At 39.8% G+C, this 19,774-nt stretch overlaps 1 protein-coding gene across 1 annotated transcript in view; it reads right to left on the bottom strand.

Annotated features, from left to right (window-relative positions):
* LOC139739742 (DNA ligase 1-like) overlaps window positions 1-19,774 on the bottom strand; it is a 31,228-nt gene that overhangs the window by 8,749 nt on the left and 2,705 nt on the right. The window contains exons 2-14 of the mRNA XM_071650346.1: window positions 19,113-19,181; window positions 18,487-18,703; window positions 17,171-17,291; window positions 16,173-16,438; window positions 14,990-15,312; window positions 14,273-14,365; window positions 13,222-13,451; window positions 12,339-12,403; window positions 11,687-11,788; window positions 10,774-10,850; window positions 10,151-10,242; window positions 8,492-8,576; window positions 6,752-6,953 (exon numbers count right to left, since the gene is read on the bottom strand). Of these exons, the coding sequence (XP_071506447.1) occupies window positions 6,752-6,953; window positions 8,492-8,576; window positions 10,151-10,242; window positions 10,774-10,850; window positions 11,687-11,788; window positions 12,339-12,403; window positions 13,222-13,451; window positions 14,273-14,365; window positions 14,990-15,312; window positions 16,173-16,438; window positions 17,171-17,291; window positions 18,487-18,703; window positions 19,113-19,181 (1,942 nt within the window). The remainder of the gene's footprint in view (window positions 1-6,751; window positions 6,954-8,491; window positions 8,577-10,150; window positions 10,243-10,773; window positions 10,851-11,686; window positions 11,789-12,338; window positions 12,404-13,221; window positions 13,452-14,272; window positions 14,366-14,989; window positions 15,313-16,172; window positions 16,439-17,170; window positions 17,292-18,486; window positions 18,704-19,112; window positions 19,182-19,774) is intronic.

Raw genomic sequence — 19,774 nt, 5'->3', positions numbered from 1 at the left:
GAGCAGTCCAAAGAATGTTGGTTCTGAAAAAGGCACGAGTTCTGAAACTTCATTGGCACCAAAGCCTCAATCTGACAAAGGGTCCAGTACAAGTGCAAATGTCATCAAATGTTTTCACTGTAATAAGACAGGGCATGTAAAGTCACAGTGTTGGAAGTTGCAAAACAAAACAAAGAAGGACTTGGGATTTGTTATGTCAAAAAGTGTCCTACCCGAAAACAGTGTCCCGTTCAGTGAAACACAGGCCATTGAAAGTCAATCTCCCAAATTCAAAGATAGGATGAAGCAGGTGGATGAGAGCTATCGTAGCTTTTTGTTCGATGGGGAGGTGACCCCATGTACTTCTGGTGAGGCAGGTAAGCCAGTGGTCATCCTGCGGGATACGGGGGCCTCTCAGTCGTTGATGGTGGGTGGTGGTATGACTTTTCCACCAGATAGTGCAGTGAATGCAAAAGTCTTGATTCAGACTGTTGATGGCAGTTATATGTCAGTGCCACTGTATAGAGTGGATTTGAAGTGTGACCTAGTTTCTGGTCCTGTTACTGTTGGAGTTGTTCCTGAGTTGCCCATGGCAGGCATTGACTTCCTGTTGGGGAATGACTTGGCTGGGGACAAGGTGGTTGCGTCTCCAGTTGTTTCGGATAAACCAGTGGTGGTTGCTGAAACTGAGCAGTTGCAGGAGGAGTTTCCTGGAATTTTCCCAGATTGTGTTGTGACTAGGTCTCAGGCTCGTAGAGCTGTTCAAGATGATGCGGATTCTGTTGATGTGGAGGAGAATTCCGGTGTTTGGTTGGCAGAAACCTTTTTCAAGGATTTGAATGATGGGGTTGCTGTATTAGGCTCCAAGGCTAACAGTGATGGGCTGTTTAGCAAGTCTTCCTTGGTTGAAGCACAGCAGGCAGACTCTGAGTTGAAAGGCTTGTCTCAGACGGCGTGTTCTGAGGCTGAGGTTGAAAAGGTCCCTGAGTGCTATTATGTCAAAGATGGCATTTTGATGAGGAAGTGGAGACCTCCCCATAGGCCAGCTGATGAGGATTGGACGGTGGTCCGTCAAGTTGTTGTCCCTCCTAGTTACCGCGGTGAGATCTTGAGGATTGCTCACGAGTTACCTGTTGGCGGCCATTTAGGCGTCAGAAAGACAAAGGATCGGATCATGAGGCATTTTTATTGGCCAGGGTTGAATGTGGATGTGGCTGAGTTTTGCAAGACTTGTCACACATGTCAGGTGGCTGGTAAACCACAGCATTCAGTGAAGCCGGCACCATTGATTCCGATACCTGCGTTTGAAGAACCATTCAGTCGGGTTCTAGTTGATTGTGTTGGACCTTTGCCTAGGACTAGGTCGGGTCACAAGTACCTCTTGACAATCATGGATATGTCTACACGGTTTCCAGAGGCTATCCCATTGCGAAACATTACTGCTAAGACTGTGGTAGATGCTCTAGTGCAGTTTTTCACTAGGTATGGGTTGCCCAAGGAAGTGCAGTCTGACCAAGGGTCAAATTTCATGTCAGGCATATTTCAAGAGGTGATGTATCGTTTGGGTGTGAAGCAGCTGAAGTCGTCAGCTTATCATCCCCAGTCCCAAGGTGCGTTGGAGCGCTACCACCAGACCCTAAAGACAATGATTAGGGCATTTTGTGAGGAGTATCCCGAGGATTGGGATAAGGGCATCCCTTTCCTGCTGTTTGCAACGAGGGACTCCCCAAATGAGTCGACGGGTTTCAGCCCATTTGAGTTGGTGTACGGTCATGAAGTTAGGGGCCCACTGAAGCTCATCAAAGAGAAATTCATGACTGAAGATGATGAGGTCCACCTACTTGACTATGTGTCAAAGTTTCGTGAAAGGCTTTCCAAGGCTTGTGAGGTAGCTAGGGAACACTTGAAAGTGTCACAAGACTCTATGAAGAGAAAGGCAGACAAAAATGCCAAAGCCCGAACTCTCAACCCAGGTGACAAAGTTCTTGTACTGCTGCCCATACAAGGTGAACCACTGAAAGCCAAGTTCAGTGGCCCATACTGTGTCAAAAAGAAACTCAATGATGTGACCAGTACGCCAGACAGACGCAAAGAACAGAAAATGTGCCATGTCAACACGTTGAAAGAGTGCTATGACAGAAAGTCAGTTGGTGTGACATAGATAGTGGATAGCAGAGTAGAAGTTAAGGGTGAAAAGTTTTCACCGCATATCATTTCCAGTGTATGTGTTTAGCATATATTCATTAATGTGTGCAAAACAGTTTGATATGATTGTATAAGCTGCGAGAATCCAAGCAATATCGTTTAAAATGGTATCCATGAAAAGAGAACATGGAATTAATGCAGCTATTCAAAAGGCATGTGATAGTATGTGATTGTTGTTGCTTGACTTGGACTTTACCTCACATTCGTTGTAAATAACAATGAGAAATTGTGAAGGTAAAAGAAACCCTTGCTACAGCAAGGCTTTCTTTTTCCCATGGGGGATGGTGTCACAAATGCACACACTAGTAGTTATGTACATATGTATGATGTACTGTATGCATGACTGTTTTAATGTGTATGTATACAGGTTGACCAAATTCATGGAGAACATTCTACATGGTATAGATATAGTACATACAGGCTGACCAGATCAGTGGAGAATTTTCTAGGTGGTATACAATGTAGTTATACAGTACATGCATGTAAGAGGAAATACATTATAGCTCACTCAATCTAGATTGATTTCACCCATTCCAGAATGTTCTGGGAAGTGCTAACATATTTGGCTGAGTGAGGCACTGTCCCTGTAGCCCAATGTGATTGGTAGTTATTCTTGGCAGTGATGTTTTGTACATAGTTAGGCAGTGAGTCATCCAGGTTTCCTGGAACTTAGACTGGCTAGTAGGTTGGAGAGAGTTATAGAATGTGCTAGAAGGGGTGAATAGATAGTATATAAGCTAGAGAAATTCTGCAGTAGGCAGAGTACCCAACACCTCTGCTCTGAGAGTTACGTCACTTCTGGCTCTGAAGCGACTTGTTATAGTCAGTCCTGTGTTACCTGCTGACCTGTTATGTTTGTGGAGATAAGGCCTGGGAGACATTTTGCCTGCAGATAATTAATTTGCCTACATTGAAGATAGACTCCATATTTTTATGTCAATGGACATTGCTACGGAAAAGCTGTGACGGGCTGGATTCCTAGCTGGACAATATTAAGTGAATCATCATTCAACGCATCAACTGGACGTGGTCGTCACAACATTTGGACTCTGCACGTTTCGCCGTGGACGTATATCGTGGATTTTACCCCGGATCTATACCGTGGACTATCGTAACCTGTACCTCTGGAGTTACGTCAGAGGAATCATTCATCAGTGCATCGCGGATCATTCGTTTGTGCATCAAGCATCGTATTTGGACATTTCCAGGGATATTGCGTGTAATGCGTACGTAAGTGATTCCATTACTGACTATATTTGTTTCTATTGATCATTATTGTACTGATGTGAAACCGATTACCAGTCTGTACCCACAATATCACTGTTAATAAACCGCCTGAACATCAGTTGATTGTTTCTTTTGTGCGATCATTCTCAGAGTGATTTTGGTCGTAACAGTACTGTCAAAAAATATGTCTTGCACATCTACAACCCAAGGCACACATCTGTGCCAAGTTTTATGGGAATCGGTTGAAAACTGAGGAAGTAGTTCGCAACGCAAGATTTGCAACGGACCGCCCGCCCGACCGACCGCCCGACCGCCCGACCGTCCGCTGATTCCTATATACCCCCTTCAAACTTCGTTTGACGGGGGTATAACAATTGGCAAAATATTAAAATGACAGGTTTGACACAAATGTGCTGAATGTTCACTTTCCTAGAACTAGGTTCAATTGGATGAATGATTAAAATGTCAGAGTGCAGGTATTTGGGGAACTGATGATTTTTACTTGAGTTTTGACCCTTTTATAAGTTTATGCATTGAGTAATTTTTCAAGGTATTGAGAAAAAGTATAATTTCAGTATCAAATGGGAAAATAGCATTATCTAAACCTGGCCTTTGACCTTTGACCTCATAGTTCCAAAGAGAATCACTGTTAGGTTGAACATGCATAAATATGTAAGTTTCATGATGATACCTTGAATTACTTTTGAGATATGGAGGAAAAAGTGCAATTCAGCACTTTCACTTGACCTTTGACCTTTTGGCAAGAAACTTCCCACAGAATATATTTTGGGTAATACATGTATACATCAAGTAAAAAAAAAAAACCTTCATTCATTGCATAAATATAAGGAAAGTAGTGATATTTTGAGGAGTTGACCTTGACCTTTGACCCCCTGACCTTTGACCCATGACCCCCAACTTCCCTAGATAATCACTACCCATCGGTACAAGCATATATACTAAGTTCCATGAAGATACCTTGAACCATTTGCGAGATATGGACAAAAACATGAAATTTCAATTTTTTTTCACAAAATAACCTGTGACCTTTGACCTTTGACCCTGTGACCCTAAAATCCACACAAAGTATTATCCCCCAAGGATATACCCTCATACCAAGTTTGATGCAAAACCACCACACGGTTCTTGAGATATCAACAAAAACAAAATGGGACGGACGGACGTACAGACGGACGTACGGACGGACGGACAACCCGAAAACATAATGCCTCCGGCCTCTTCGTTGCGGAGGCATTAACAAGAAAAAATAAAAACTATTTTTTCTGAAGACACAGAAAAGCTCAAAAAAAAAAGAAATTGTAATGAGTATGTGGAAATCAATTTTGGAAAAGCACACTTTTCACTCCAAAACCATGTCCTCATTTAGACAAAAAAAAAATATATATAGGCCTAATATACATGGTAACAAGGAAAAGTAGAAATTACGCGGTGCGTAAAATATGTCCCCGCCGGAAGTAGCATTTAGTAGCAAAATGTACAATATCGGTCAAAAATCAAGGTCAAAGGTCAAAGAAGTCAAAGGTCAAAATTCTGTGTAGAAGTTTTGAAGCCCTCACCTAGTGCCATCACAAAAAGCAAACGGAATCGAAATCGGGTTAGAAATGGCGAAGGAGTAGCATTTTGTAGCCAATGTACAATATAGGTCAAAAATCAAGGTCAAAGGTCAAAGAAGTCAAAGGTCAAAATTCTGTGTAGAAGTTTTGAAGCCCTCACCTAGTGCCATCACATAAAGCAAACGGAATCGAAATCGGGTTAGAAATGGCGAAGGAGTAGCATTTTGTAGCCAATGTACAATATAGGTCAAAAATCAAGGTCAAAGGTCAAAGGAGTCAAAGGTCAAAATTCTGTGCAGAAGTTTTGAAGCCCTTACCTAGTGCCATCACATAAAGCAAACGGAATCGAAATCGGGTTAGAAATGGCGAAGGAGTAGCATTTTGTATCCAATGTACAATATAGGTCAAAAATCAAGGTCAAAGGTCAAAGAAGTCAAAGGTCAAAATTCTGTGTAGAAGTTTTGAAGCCCTCACCTAGTGCCATCACATAAAGCAAACGGAATCGAAATCGGGTTAGAAATGGCGAAGGAGTAGCATTTTGTAGCCAATGTACAATATAGGTCAAAAATCAAGGTCAAAGGTCAAAGAAGTCAAAGGTCAAAATTCTGTGTAGAAGTTTTGAAGCCCTCACCTAGTGCCATCACATAAAGCAAACGGAATCGAAATCGGGTTAGAAATGGCGAAGGAGTAGCATTTTGTAGCCAATGTACAATATAGGTCAAAAATCAAGGTCAAAGGTCAAAGAAGTCAAAGGTCAAAATTCTGTGTAGAAGTTTTGAAGCCCTCACCTAGTGCCATCACATAAAGCAAACGGAATCGAAATCGGGTTAGAAATGGCGAAGGAGTAGCATTTTGTAGCCAATGTACAATATAGGTCAAAAATCAAGGTCAAAGGTCAAAGAAGTCAAAGGTCAAAATTCTGTGTAGAAGTTTTGAAGCCCTCACCTAGTGCCATCACATAAAGCAAACGGAATCGAAATCGGGTTAGAAATGGCGAAGGAGTAGCATTTTGTAGCCAATGTACAATATAGGTCAAAAAATCAAGGTCAAAGGTCAAAGAAGTCAAAGGTCAAAATTCTGTGTAGAAGTTTTGAAGCCCTCACCTAGTGCCATCACATAAAGCAAACGGAATCGAAATCGGGTTAGAAATGGCGAAGGAGTAGCATTTTGAAGCAAAATGTACAATATAGGTCAAAGGTCAAGGTCAAAGGTCACAACTGAAATTCTGTGTAGAAGTTTCAAAGCTCCCATGTAGTGCTATCATATAAAGCAAACAGAATTAAAATTGGCTCATAAATGACAGAGAAGTAGCAAATTGAACATTTTGATCACACACGGACGCACAGACAGACGGACGGACAGACACACGGACACACACACGTACGGAGCCCGTTTCATAGTCCCCTGCTCGAACTCGTTCGGCGGGGACAAAAACACAGAAATTGGCAGCACTGCTATCACGCTCAGTGTTCTGCAATAAGCAGGCTTCCTCACTGAGTAATCACCACAGATACGGCGAGGTGTCAAGTTGGGACAGAATTGCTCTTCAAGCTTCCTTTGCAGTCATGTGAGAGTTTTAAATCCACCTTACTGTAGTAGTCAGGACATACTGAAATTCACCACTCATCTAACAGGCAGTTCATAAAATTCATGTCAATAAGTAACCCGTTCCATACTGAATTCTTGAATTCCCATAAACTTAAAACAGGCCACAAGGTTCCCATGGGGAACGGGTGAAGTTTTCCCATGACCCCATCAAACATTACCTGGGCCCTCTCGCCATCGTACTTGTACTCGCAGGTGAAGGCCATGTCTTGGAACCGGTCCAGGACCTCCGACACGCCCTTGGTAGGGTGCGCCAGCATGGGCTTGAGGGGGATGGCTGGGGTGAGGCGGCAGTGGTCCGGAAGGGCCTCCACCCCGTGGGAGAGGAGGGCAGGAATGAGTGCATCATAAGTTGGCATCTCGCTGTTAAAGAGGGAAGGAGAAAGCAATATATGGTAGGTAATACAAGAATGACTATACAGGGGAAACTCAGTATAACGAACACTGCTATAGCGAGATATCGGTTATTACGAGGAAATTTTCCCGGTCCCAAATTTCCTTCCACACAAGTCTATGTAAAATGCTACTCTTATAGCGAGATCGGCTATAACGAAATAACTGCTATAACGAGATAAATTTTGTGATTTCCAAACAAAGAAAAACATAGCCAATCAAACCTGATATAGCGAGGTAAAGCAAAATGTCTTCGGGTAAAGCTTTACTTCGCCTGTGCTATCATGTTCCGAGATTGTAAAGCTCGATGCGCCAAAAACTGTCTTGTACACAAGCTTACACACATATTTTCTTCAGTTCACTCTACAGCTAGCACCGCATGTTGTACGTGTATATATGTGTGTGTGGGCGCACTGATACATGCAGAAAATGTGGTGGGACGGCCGTATACATGACATCATCATGACGTTTAGCAAGTGTGAGGCAATCTGATGCTGTGATTGGCTTTCTACGTAGGGAATTCCCCATCTTCACACACACGCAGTCATAATGTACATGTATACAAAATGTGTCACACACACACACACAGCATTGTGCAGACCATATTCAAGCTTTCCACACACAACACACACCCATACCGTCACCACACACCAATCCACAGACGATCTTCACACAATCGCAAGCAGTTTAGATTTACAAATTCAAACATCTACAATTGATAAGAAAAACATTCTTGATATCGGATTTCATTGGCGAAAAAACATCTTCTTACCCATAAAGGTGAGTAATTACCTCACACACATTACCAAGTTATCAGTATTGATTGAAAGATGATGGGTAGTCCCACATGTGCAAATTAATGTCTTTATGTTATGCTTTCTTTTATGCCTACTGATATAACGAGATATCGGCTATAACGAGGAAAACGACTCGGTCCCGACCATCTCGTTATATCGAGTTTCCACTGTATAGGAAAGGGACCTGCTTCTGTAAAGCTTGTTAACAGTCATTGGACGATACAATACTGGAGGTTACTATGGCAGCAGCTAAGTGACAACACATCAGTAATGAGCACTTTGGTTGTCACCATGGTAACTGCAATGATTGTTAACTGACAATACTGTAAAAGTGGAAATTTTCATTTTGTATGACCAGAAACTAGCTACAAAATAAAAGCCTAGTTCTACATAACACTAATGTTTGGATTCCATAGAACAAAAAAAAAATAGGTGAATTTCATCTAAAACGGCCAAGCACGAGAAATTACTTGTGTGAAAATGTCCACTTCTACAGTAATTTAAAATTCCTATTTGACTCAAGGCCAAGTTTACTATGTGTTTAAAATCCGTTCAAAGTTCCCTCACCAAAGCTGTCCTTGCCACTCCCTGTGTTGGCCTTAGTTTAAACCTCACAGAGCAAAAACAAGTAAACATGTGAGATTTTTTTTTTTTTTTACAACTTGACATTAAATTCTCTGAATTAACTGAAGATTCTTCCCACAAACTCACCAGTAGGCCGTCTTGACCAACATGGCTGCCCTCTCCATCTCCTTCTTAATGCTGTCGGACACTTTGGTCTTCAGGGTAATTCCATCTGAGTAGACAAGGGTCAAGGGGTCAAGGGGTCATAGGGGTGAGGGGAGGAGGGAGGGAGAGGATGCAGATGTGTCATAAAGATTTTAAGAAATTCAAATATTGAGAAAAACTGGACAAGAATCAAGAATGAAAGACAATTAAAATTGCAGTTGGTCGTCTGGAAAGGTGTGCCATGGGAATCTTTGCACAGATGTACTGCTCTCAGGACCAGGATGTATAGGACTTGCGCAGAATTCTGTATTTCTTTTGTACATACACATTTTTAGTGTTTGTAGGAAAGAGACAAATTCCTTTCTTGGGGATAATGTGTTGTCAAATTTTGACATAACGTATTCACGGAGAAAATAGGCCCTCTAGAGAAACTGTGTTATCGAAGAAATTTCAGCACTTCACCAGTAAGAGTGTTTATGCCTGAGTGACGTCAATGGCATTTGATGAAGGCAACTAGACTGAAGTACTGATGTCAATTCTAAATATCTTCCAAATATTCAAGTGGTCACAGCATTCTTCATATCAACTTGATTCTTCTCAATTTTCACAGCTCTCAAACTCCTGTTACAATGCTTCCATGAAATATAATCTTCTTGGACACACATTCTCTTACCCTAACCCCCTTAAAAAAAAATGAAGTAAAACAAAAACACTTGACCCAATAAACATCCTTACATATTCCACAGGTTTGGGGAAATATTCATGCAGATTATCTATCAATGCTATGTGGTTATGTTTTTCCTTTCATGTTTTCTAAATAAATAAAAACTTTTCTGACAATTCCTCTTTTTTTTCAGGTGTGCACTTCACCATAAAAAGCAAAATAAAGAATTGAACATGGCAACGCCTGTCAGTATAAATGAACCAATGTGAAGAAATACAATTGAAATATTTTCACCACCAGAGTCCAGTCATAATCTTGAAGCATTAACTTGTGCTGTTGCCATGCTTTTTAATTACATCATACATGGATCTATGATCTAACAACACAGATAATTCATTCTGTACTGATCTGAGGACTGGATTGAAGGGTTTAGTGTGCATGAGAATATATTGGTTTAGAACACGGGCATTACAACAATAATCAGTTTTCAATTTGTATTACCCCAGAGCTACCAAGTCTCACGCATTCTGCTTGAGACTCAAGCATTTAGGGTCCGTCTCACGATCTCACGCATGGCACCCATTTTTCTCACGCATTGGGTGAAATCTGCAACTTGGGCCTATTAATAGTGAGCATAGCTCAAAGGATTAAAGTGATAGTTGCAATTGAAGGTATATTTCCCTTTTGTCTTTCAAAATTTATAAGTAAAAAATACCTGGTAGTCACGTATTATATGCACCTGATCGCACCATTAAGAGCTAAAAATTGAAAAAGTTCCCTACTAATCCCTCCCACACCCTCGCTCCGGCGCGCGCATGCGCGCACCGAGACGTTGAGTCATGAAAATCTCACTCATAAAAATTTTTTGAACTTGGCATCCCTGTTACCCAGTGCTTCTCAACTGATAATTTGCTAGGGTGCAATACACCTTTATTATTTCAAAACGAACTCTTCAAGTGGCATTTTGGAATTTGTACCTTTCTCTGGCCTGGCCAAGACAGCGGCATGACCAATGGCAACCAGGACAGACTGCTCCGCTAGACCAATGCGAAGTTTCCCTCCAAGTGATCTGCAGAGGGAAAAAAATCAATTCAATTTTTTATTTTTAGTCACCAAACACTCTTTTTCTTCATCCCCTTCTTCCTTCTCCACATTGATTGTTACATTCAAATGAAAATATCCATTAAAAAAAAAAAATCATGCATACTTACATCATTTGAGTTGGAAGTTTTCTACAAATATCTGCGCATAAGTTGTCATCTCAATTCTCCTGCACTGTTTTATACTTAATTTGTTTTCATTATCATGCAAACTATCTACACAAAGGAACATACCACAGATTGAAGTTTGGGGAACTTCCTGAAGTTCCTGTAATCATACTCAATTCACTATTATATATGTTGTCTGGTTTTTTTTAATGATAAAGCCTATACTTTTAGTCATCAAATAAAGTCATATAACATCCACAGAAATCCACGGTGGATCAAAGTGATCATGCATAACAAATCATCACAATACATATGCATATCTATGGCCAAGCAGGACAGAATATCAGATGCTTGATCAGCCACTGAAGGGTCGTGACCTTTGACACACTGACCTTATCAGATATCTTGCTTCACAATGCCTGCATGCCACCAGAAGTCCTTTGATGAGGTCGATCTTACGAGACATACTCTGAAACAAGACAAAGCGGGAAATCACTTATTGCTGGAGAAAACAATTGAGGCTGTACAGAGGAAACCTGCAACTTATATTAAAGTTTCATTTGGATTTAATTCATAGGGCCATCAAGAAGAAATTTGAAACTTGTAAGCAATACAACCATGGGAGTATGCATTTAGTTCCTCTGAAAGATAAATGCTTCAAGTCCCAGTCAAAATACTCAGTAACGGGCTTAGTTCACACTCCTTCCTAACATCATGGGCATGTTTATCAAGGGTCATGTCTTTGATTAAAAATGGCAAGCCTATCAAAGAAAGAGATAAAAATACAGAAAGTACAACAGTCATGAGGAAGGACGGTGTTAATTTTGTGCCGAGCTACTGGTCTTTTGGCTCTAAGATGATAACGTCACTATTAAGGTACCGCTCCTAAAGCAACCATTGAACAAGGACTATATGTCATCCAGTCCAATGCTGAAGTCATCAAACATACAGTCAACAGACAAGTTTTTTGTTTGTTTGCTTTTTTTTTTTGGGGGGGGGGGGGGTTGTGACTGATTAATCAATTGTCCTTCATCATTGTAAATACACACTGATTTTTTTCAGTGTTTTTGAGGAATAGACATGATAAAATATCATGGGCCTATATACTTGAGTGGGATTTGAACCCATGTCCAGATTGCTAGACAGGCATCATATCCATCAAACTACAGAGCTTGCTTCCATTAGCCAGTAATTGATTCTTATCCCTTATGGCAGCAGATACTCTGTATTTAATCAAATTAATGATTGTTGGATTGTTTTGTTTTTCTTCTTATGTACAACACATTGAGGGGCTCATTGACTCACAGCATTTCCACTCATGTTGGCGATGTCCTTCAGCTTGCCGAAGACCTTGGCGACGGTGAGTTTGGGAGGGGCAAACATGGTGCGCTGGTTACTTCTGCTGTTCTGCAGGAGGCAATGGAGCAAATAGAAAGAAATATGTTAGGTCCTTGTAGCACTGTAATCATTCGCACACTTCATATCATCGTCACATCATCCCTCATTGATGCGATCTTCTCTCGGAAGTTTTACCTTTTTCAAGCACTATTCAATATAAACACCAGAAGATCTGTAAATCACATACTTAATTCACCAGAGCAATTCATCCTTGCGTACTTAAATTCAAAAGTGAATTTGCCTCTAAAAAAAAATAGCGTGATGATTCTATTCGTTGCTTAAATCATAATATCATATTTTTGATGTGTAATGACAATATAGGTTTCTTGAGTAATGGCTCTGCCAATAACATATCTCATGATTTGAGGCATTAAAACTAGGGATTCAAGAACCCAAACAAAGTCTGCCATAGATCGTATCGTAGTGAGCATTTCATGGCATTTTATCGCAAAATAAACAGATAGGATCATAAAGACAGAGAACTTCTGTCACCAACTTCAATTTTACATTTTGTTAAAAGCATTAAAGAAAGAGAAACCATTAATCTGATGAGGTTTACCTCTGCCACGAGGCCGAGATCCCCTTTGTCAGCAGTGTCAGATTTTATCTTCTCTAAACTCCTTCCTGTATCGGAGAAAGACAAAATATATCATCTTCTGCAATGACAGCACACAGTACAGAGGATGACTCCATGTTCAAGCACTCATGCAGGACAATCTCAAGTGCCACTTTTACTGTGATATCTATGTTTTCAATAATGATCCCCTATAGAACATTTGCTGATGGGGTGATATTGTTGTTATGTACTCTTGAAATCTAGGTTGTTGAATACATGCAACTCAACTACCCAATTATGAAATTACACTATCAAAAACTAAAGATTCCTACTGGGATATGGCTATGCTCATCATAATTGTCCCATAAACGCAATGAAATGACTGGATATTTGTTATCTTCAGGGCCCCATTTCATAAAGAGTTATTTGATGACAACTCTTTGCTGGAATGACTATTGTCATGGTAATCACAAGAATACAGCTTCCTGATTGGCTGTTTGCTCTGGAAAGTTGTCATTCCAGCAAGAGTTGTCATCCTAACATCTTTTATGAAATGGGGCCCAGGAAAAGGGGAAAAAATACCGGCAAATGGTAATGACTTTTTTTAACACAGAAAGAGATCAATCACAAGAGATATGTAACTTTAATGACAGTGGAATAGGTTTTGGCAAAGTCCTTCTATAACATCATCTCTCAATACTTCTTGCACTACCTACCACTATTTGAAGCATTACAAAAATGGGGCAAGTTTCACAAAGAAAAAAACAAAAACAAAAACAAAATTGGTAAACTGCCAACATCATGTTAAAACATGTATGGACAATTGATAACAAATTGATAAATTATCAAGAGGAAAATAAAGATGCACTCCTTGGGGCTCTCGTACCAGTTGCCTGGGCGATGGCCTTCATCAGCAGCGTCTCCCCGATGCCCAGCTCCTGACCCTCGTAGGCTGGCGCCAACTTGTTGAGGCAGAGGTAGATGCACATCTTGAGGTCGTCGGGGGTCAGCAGCATCACCGAGGAGAGAAAGTCGGTGAGAATCTCGATGGTCTTCAGCCGGCCACTCGTCTCCTCGATGATGGAGAAGGTGCGGGCAAGCGCCATGTATGGAACCCTGGGGAGGGTCATGGAGAGTGCTTTGAGTACATGTAGCAATAAACAAGGACAGTCTTCCAGTCCTCAATTTTCTCCCCTCCCACCACCTTATATCCGGAGATTTTGTCTGTTGAATTTGCACTTACACACAGGTTTTGAATTGAAATTAAATTCAAATTTTGCATGTACTGCCTGAAGGTTGGGAACCTGGTAATACCATTAACATCTTTGATCAGCAGGCAACTATCCTATCTCTGTCTACTTATCTAATCATTTATCTTTCTTTGGAGGGGGTGCATTTGTAAACCAAAGTGATGTCTGACAAGAAGACTTCTACTGCTTTCCCCTATTTGAATGCATCATCAGCAATTGGCAGTTATTTTGTAATACTTTCTGTAATAGCTGACCAAAAAACAAAATGAAACAATTATCATACTAATTACAAAGAGGGCAGTGACAACGATTACGGAGGGTGATGATGGTGATGATAAGTATGATGATGAGAAAAACAAGATATATTGCTGCTGCCACTGCTGAAGGTAACAGTAAAATCTGATAATGATGATTGTGATATTGATAAAAAAATGATGATGATGATGAAGATGATGATGATGATGATGGTGATGGTGATGATGATGATGATGATTGTGATGATGATGAAGACAACGACGATGATGAAGTGATGATTGATGATGATGATAAAGCAGATGATGATGATAATGCAGATGATGAGGATGATTATGACTAAGATGATGATGATGTTGGTGGAGATGATGATGATGATGATGATGATGATGATCTTGTTGAAGATATATGCTGCTGATGATGGTGATGACTCACTTCTCTCCTTTCTTCCAGCAAGCATCATCGATGGGGTGGTATCTGGTTGCTCCAGGACGATAGGCCAGTTCTCCATCAGTCTTTGAGTCTGACCTACAGAAGGCATCAAATGCAGAAAAAGCTAATGCATATCCAAAGCCATAAAAAAAAAATGACTTCCATGCTATTGGATATTTTGCTTAGTTTGGCACTTATATCAATGGATCCATCAAAGAGCAAGACTTATTTGAGAAAAAAAAATTATTCAGTGAAGCAGTTCTTCAGGTCAAACAGATTTGGGGAAAAAAACAACTAACAAACTTCTTCTCATAGACCAAGTACTACTTAACAAAAATGCAAGCTCTTAGGATCATAATTTCCTCCTTTAAGGTTTGTACTTTCTGTGTTCACTAATATGTCTATTTTCCAAAAAGTCAGAAGTGACATCCTCTACAAAACAAAACAAAAAATTGAGTGGTTTTTAAAAGTTTTCGTACCCTAGAAATGTGATAATTGTAAAATCTCCTCCAGATTGAAAACACTTAAATATTTGTCAATTTTCTACAACCGCATCTGCAAGAATGAGTATTGCAACACAATGTGATTCAATTTGACTACGGATATAAGAAACGCCAAACTTACTAAAGCTGGTCACAATCTACGTCTGTTGCTAATGTAAGATGAAGGACAGAATGATACGATATCAAATTGTTGGTCAGATAATAACTTCACACTCACTTTTTGCTACCCCACATCAGCATGGTGGTCTTCTTCGCTGGTGTTTTGTCCTCTTGCTTCACGGCAACCTCCTCCTTTTTAACCGGTTTCTCATCCTTCCCATCCTCCCTCGATTTCGTCTCCTCCTCTTTGGGCTCTTCGTCGACCTTCTTTTCTGGTTTCAAGACTTGCTTTGGTGATTTTGTGCTCTTGCTCCCCTTTGCTGACTTCTTTGTTGATTTTGGTGTCTGCTTGTTTTTTCTCTGCGAAGGCGACTTCTTTTCCTTGTGTGTCGGTGACTTTTTGGCGACTGAAGAATCTTCTCTTGGAGGGGACTTTGCTTCCTAACCAACAAGGAAAACAGCACCAACAAACTTACCTAGCAACATCATGCAGTCATAATGCTTTGAAATTGACCGTAGAAATTACTTGCGAATAATGACTAAGATTGCTCAAATCAAAATCATATTGCATGTTGGGCAACTTGTACCACAGAAATTATGCAATTCATTCAACATCTATCTTATCATACAATGTCCTGGTGGTTAACTTTTTCAGTCCATTATCATATCATCTCATACACTTAGCAATCAATTGTTGCTGTTGTTTTTTGTTTTAGTTTTCGTAGGATACAAGATGGCATTCAGCTTGCCAAATCTACAGTTACTCTAGCAATCAATCTCCTATGGAATAAATACAAGGCATTATTCCATTGCTCAAGTCTGTCATAATCATACATTAAAAGTTTCACGATCCCACAGATATCATTGTTGTTAAAACTATAATACTGCCATACCTTTCAAATGGGATAGAATTCAAGATTCTAAGTGAAGTTTGGAAACAAGTCAACTACCATCATATAGCTATGCCCAGTTATCATTCAAGCCACATGTGCTATTCATCTTTACAGACGACTTTATCTATTTTGGAAAGAGCCATTATAAAAATTAAAGAGGACATTGCCATTTCTTCATCATTGTCTAAAAAACAAGAATATTTCTAAAAGTTATTGGATAGCCCCCAAACAGAATCATCAGATATCCTATTCTCCTCAGCTTCTAATAAGATGGCAGGTTGTTTGAAACACGAGATGGAATAATATTGTGCAAATGTAGGATCAGCCTAAGCAGGCATCCTTTGTATAATTGCATCTATGATAACAATGTAACTGCTTTGATAGGCATGTCACCCCTCTGCTTCCTACCTTTTTCTCCTTGGATACTGCCGGCTCCTCAACTTCCATTCTATCTTCCTCTTCCTCCTTCTCTTCTTTCACTTTGTTGGTTTCATCTTTCACCACCACCTCTTCCTCCATTTTCTCCTCCTCCTCCTCATCTTTCTTCTCACTCCTCTTCTCTTGCTTCGTCTCTGTCTTTTCTTCCATCGTCTTTTCCGTTGGGTCGGTCTCCTCTTTCTTGACAGAAACAGGCGAGGTCGCCAAGGGTTGCCTTCTCCTCATGTGCTTACGAGCTGAATGAATAAAGAAGCAAAATAAAAAAAAAAATCTCTCATAAATTCTATGAACAAATAAATAAATCTTCAAATAATCTGTGGATCAAGTGCTCATATCATAGCAGTTTATTGATGATCAGGTATCATAGCCTTCATATCTAAAACCTAAAAGCCATCGTGAATGAACTCAGCAGACAATCTAGAATAATGGTCTAGCATTGCAAGAAGTACCAAAGGCAATTCCTTTTGAGCTTATTGGAGGACTCATACATACTTTTTTGATTTGATAGATTTTTGTCCTAAACATGTCATGATTTGATGACATCAGTTTCTTTCTGCACATTTTTGTTTCGTAACATGTAGCGTACAAATAGTATCTCATTTGTGACACTAATGAGTTTGAAAATAATTTGCTGAGGTTGTTCAATCTGCATATCATTTTTCAGCCTTGCCTACAGCTTTATAGCAAAGCTAGTGAAATATATACAAGTGATTACAATTGCTTAGCAATATGCACTTAGCCTGGAATAACATTATATGTAATTCATTATTTATTTTCAAATTCATTATTCATTATTTAAATTCTTATTTCTAAATTTATAGACAATAAAAAGTGATGCCTGTCAACATGAGTAAGAAACAATGACTAAACCCTCTGACTACCAATGGAATGCATTTCCAGAGTTAAGCTATCAGACAATGAGGATTGGAGGAAGCAATGGGTTAAACTTCACAGCTGTATCGACTCACCAGTCTTCCTCAGGGGCATTCCATTCTTGGAGACGGGAGACACCTCTGTCTCAGAATTCTCTGTCTGGCTGGTCTGTGGTGACGAAGGTTCCTCCTTGACCTTTGAACTTTCGATCTTCGGCTGCAGATGGTTTTATTAAATGCACATCATTGTATAAACAGAAAACTCATGATTGTGCTTCTGCTTACCGATACCATGAGAAAACAAATTCACACAACACTACAAGAATCAGAAATGATGAAACAATTGTCTTTCTGTATGAATGTAAAAATGGATATTATTTTCACAAAGAGAGATGTTATCAATAATCAAAAAGTTATTCTGCTTTTCATCTTTATTTGAGACTGAAATATGAAAATGTAAAGACAAACTACAACAAGACTGTGAATCTGATCTGCAGGAGTGAGCAAAGCAAGATGCCAAGCTTATCACTTTCTCTTGAGCCACCGCGAGAGAACAATTGTGGGCCGAATACGCAAAGCTAAAACAGCATTGTGGCACATTCACTGATCTGGCTCGAACTCACATCATTCTATCATTTCACCTTGTTAAGCCTAGAAATCATCTGGAGGTATCCTATAAACTTGTATCTGTTGATACTGATATCATATTCTAACCAAATGTAAGACAATTATGTCATGTAACCTATATAACACTCCCTGTAAGAGGTGTATACAGAAACAGCACCTAACAAAATAGAAACCCACACCAAGTTCCTACGCCCTGGGAAATCTTAATGAAACTAAAATCTTTTAATAGCACACTTAAGCCATAAGTTTTATTCAAAAACTGTGACTAAAAAAAGTGGAAAAGAAGTAAGTTGGGTTTTGGTTTTGTCTTTCTGACCTGCAGCTGGTCACATCATTCCTATTTCTTTGATATGGTACACCTTTGTGAATACCTCCTTAAAGGGGAAGGCTAGTAACTGATCAGTGGGAATCAGTGGAAATGCTGGGAGATGATTGTTCCAATCCTTATGGGATTCATTCAAGAGTTCACTGTATATCTATTGTTGTGTGAAAATGATTTGCTTCAGAACGGTCTCATATTCAAGTAATGTGCAGATTAATGCTCCGTCACTGACCAGGGACACTAACCTGGAAGCATTACTTGAATATGAGACCATTCTGAAGCAAATCATTTTCACATAACAATAGATATACAATGAACTCTTGAATGAATCCCATAAGGATTGGAACAATCATCTCCCAGCATTTCCACTGATTCCCACTGATCAGTTACTAGCATTCCCCTTTAATATTCCATTGACTTTGTGTGCAAATAGATTGCTAATAGACTTAGACGGGTAAAATACCTCAGGGACGACTTTCTCGTCCGATGGAATTTTTCCATTGGTTTCGACCGTAGTCTTCTTCGACGAGGGAGAGGTGGAAGGGGCGGCGTCGTTCTCGTCCTCGCTGTCGCTGTCCAGAATCCGCCTGGCTTTCTTCCTCACTGGCTCTCCTCCGTCAGCATCAGACGGCGGCGACCCATTCCTGGCCTGCAGCGGGGGCCGCGAACTCTCTAACTTACTGCTGACCACATCATAGAAATTAAAGGAGAAATAACAAATGAAAGCAAGGGAGCAAGGGAACTCAAGTCACTCTACACTTCACCAGAACAAATCAAAATTCATTCTTATCAGAGTCTTTGCAAATGATGTTACTAGCCATTGTAATTTTCAATATTTTCAGTCTATAGAATACAGAGCACAAAATCAACATGGTAATACAAAAATAATGCAATCAATAATATTTATGATATGACAATTTATACATGACATTATTAACAACTGCACAACGACATTTATTCAAACAATTAAGGTATGTTTAAATATCATAAGGAAAGACAAGAAATAAGCGCACAGATGTAATCCAGCATTAATCCGTCAGAGGATGCCATAGCAGAGGTGAACAGACTTTCACAATATTGTAGCCATACCTTGGTGAAGTTTTAGTCACGATCTTTTCAGCAGCCGGGGGCTTTGGCTTTGGTGAAGTGAAAAAAGAGCTGCAAAAGGAGAGAATTTAAGAAACAATTTGATTTTGAAGAAAACAGAAGCTTTAAAGTTAAGTTAATAAGTAAATTGAGTAAAATAAGCCAAGAGTTACGGACATGGTGTACTGTCTGGTCTACATACAATGTAGTGTCACTGTAGTGTGGGTCTGTAGGGTAGGGTCACCTGTATTCTGTTACCGGTACTGTACCTAAAGCAATGATCAAAATTAACTTAACAAAATTGACTTAACAGTTAGCAATCACTGTATAAAGACTAATAATATTAATAGATATTGAAGTCTGTCAGTGTCGTGTCCATAGAGTGAGAAACTTAAAAAAAAAAAATTAAGAATACCGCAAAGGAGTGTAGATCTACACCAGATGACAGACATACAGGCAGGTCTAGATCTGTTACACCATGACTGATGAGGGATCACACGATTATTAAGTCCATAAGAAGTAGAATCTAGCTTTGTGTTATCAATTTATTAAGTAGTGTCTAACTTAACCTTATTTAGAAATCTTCTAAAAATCTGCAGCCAGCAGGGTAAGTAGGTTCTACTACCTGGTACACGTTTTATTTGACGTAGACTAGATGTACAGTA

Source organism: Diadema antillarum, unplaced genomic scaffold, assembly GCF_040938485.1.
Source record: "Diadema antillarum isolate AM-2024a unplaced genomic scaffold, OU_Dant_1.0 seq00000814_RagTag, whole genome shotgun sequence".
Classification (NCBI taxonomy): Eukaryota; Metazoa; Echinodermata; class Echinoidea; order Diadematoida; family Diadematidae; genus Diadema; species Diadema antillarum.
This window is presented reverse-complemented; position numbering and strand designations above follow the sequence as displayed.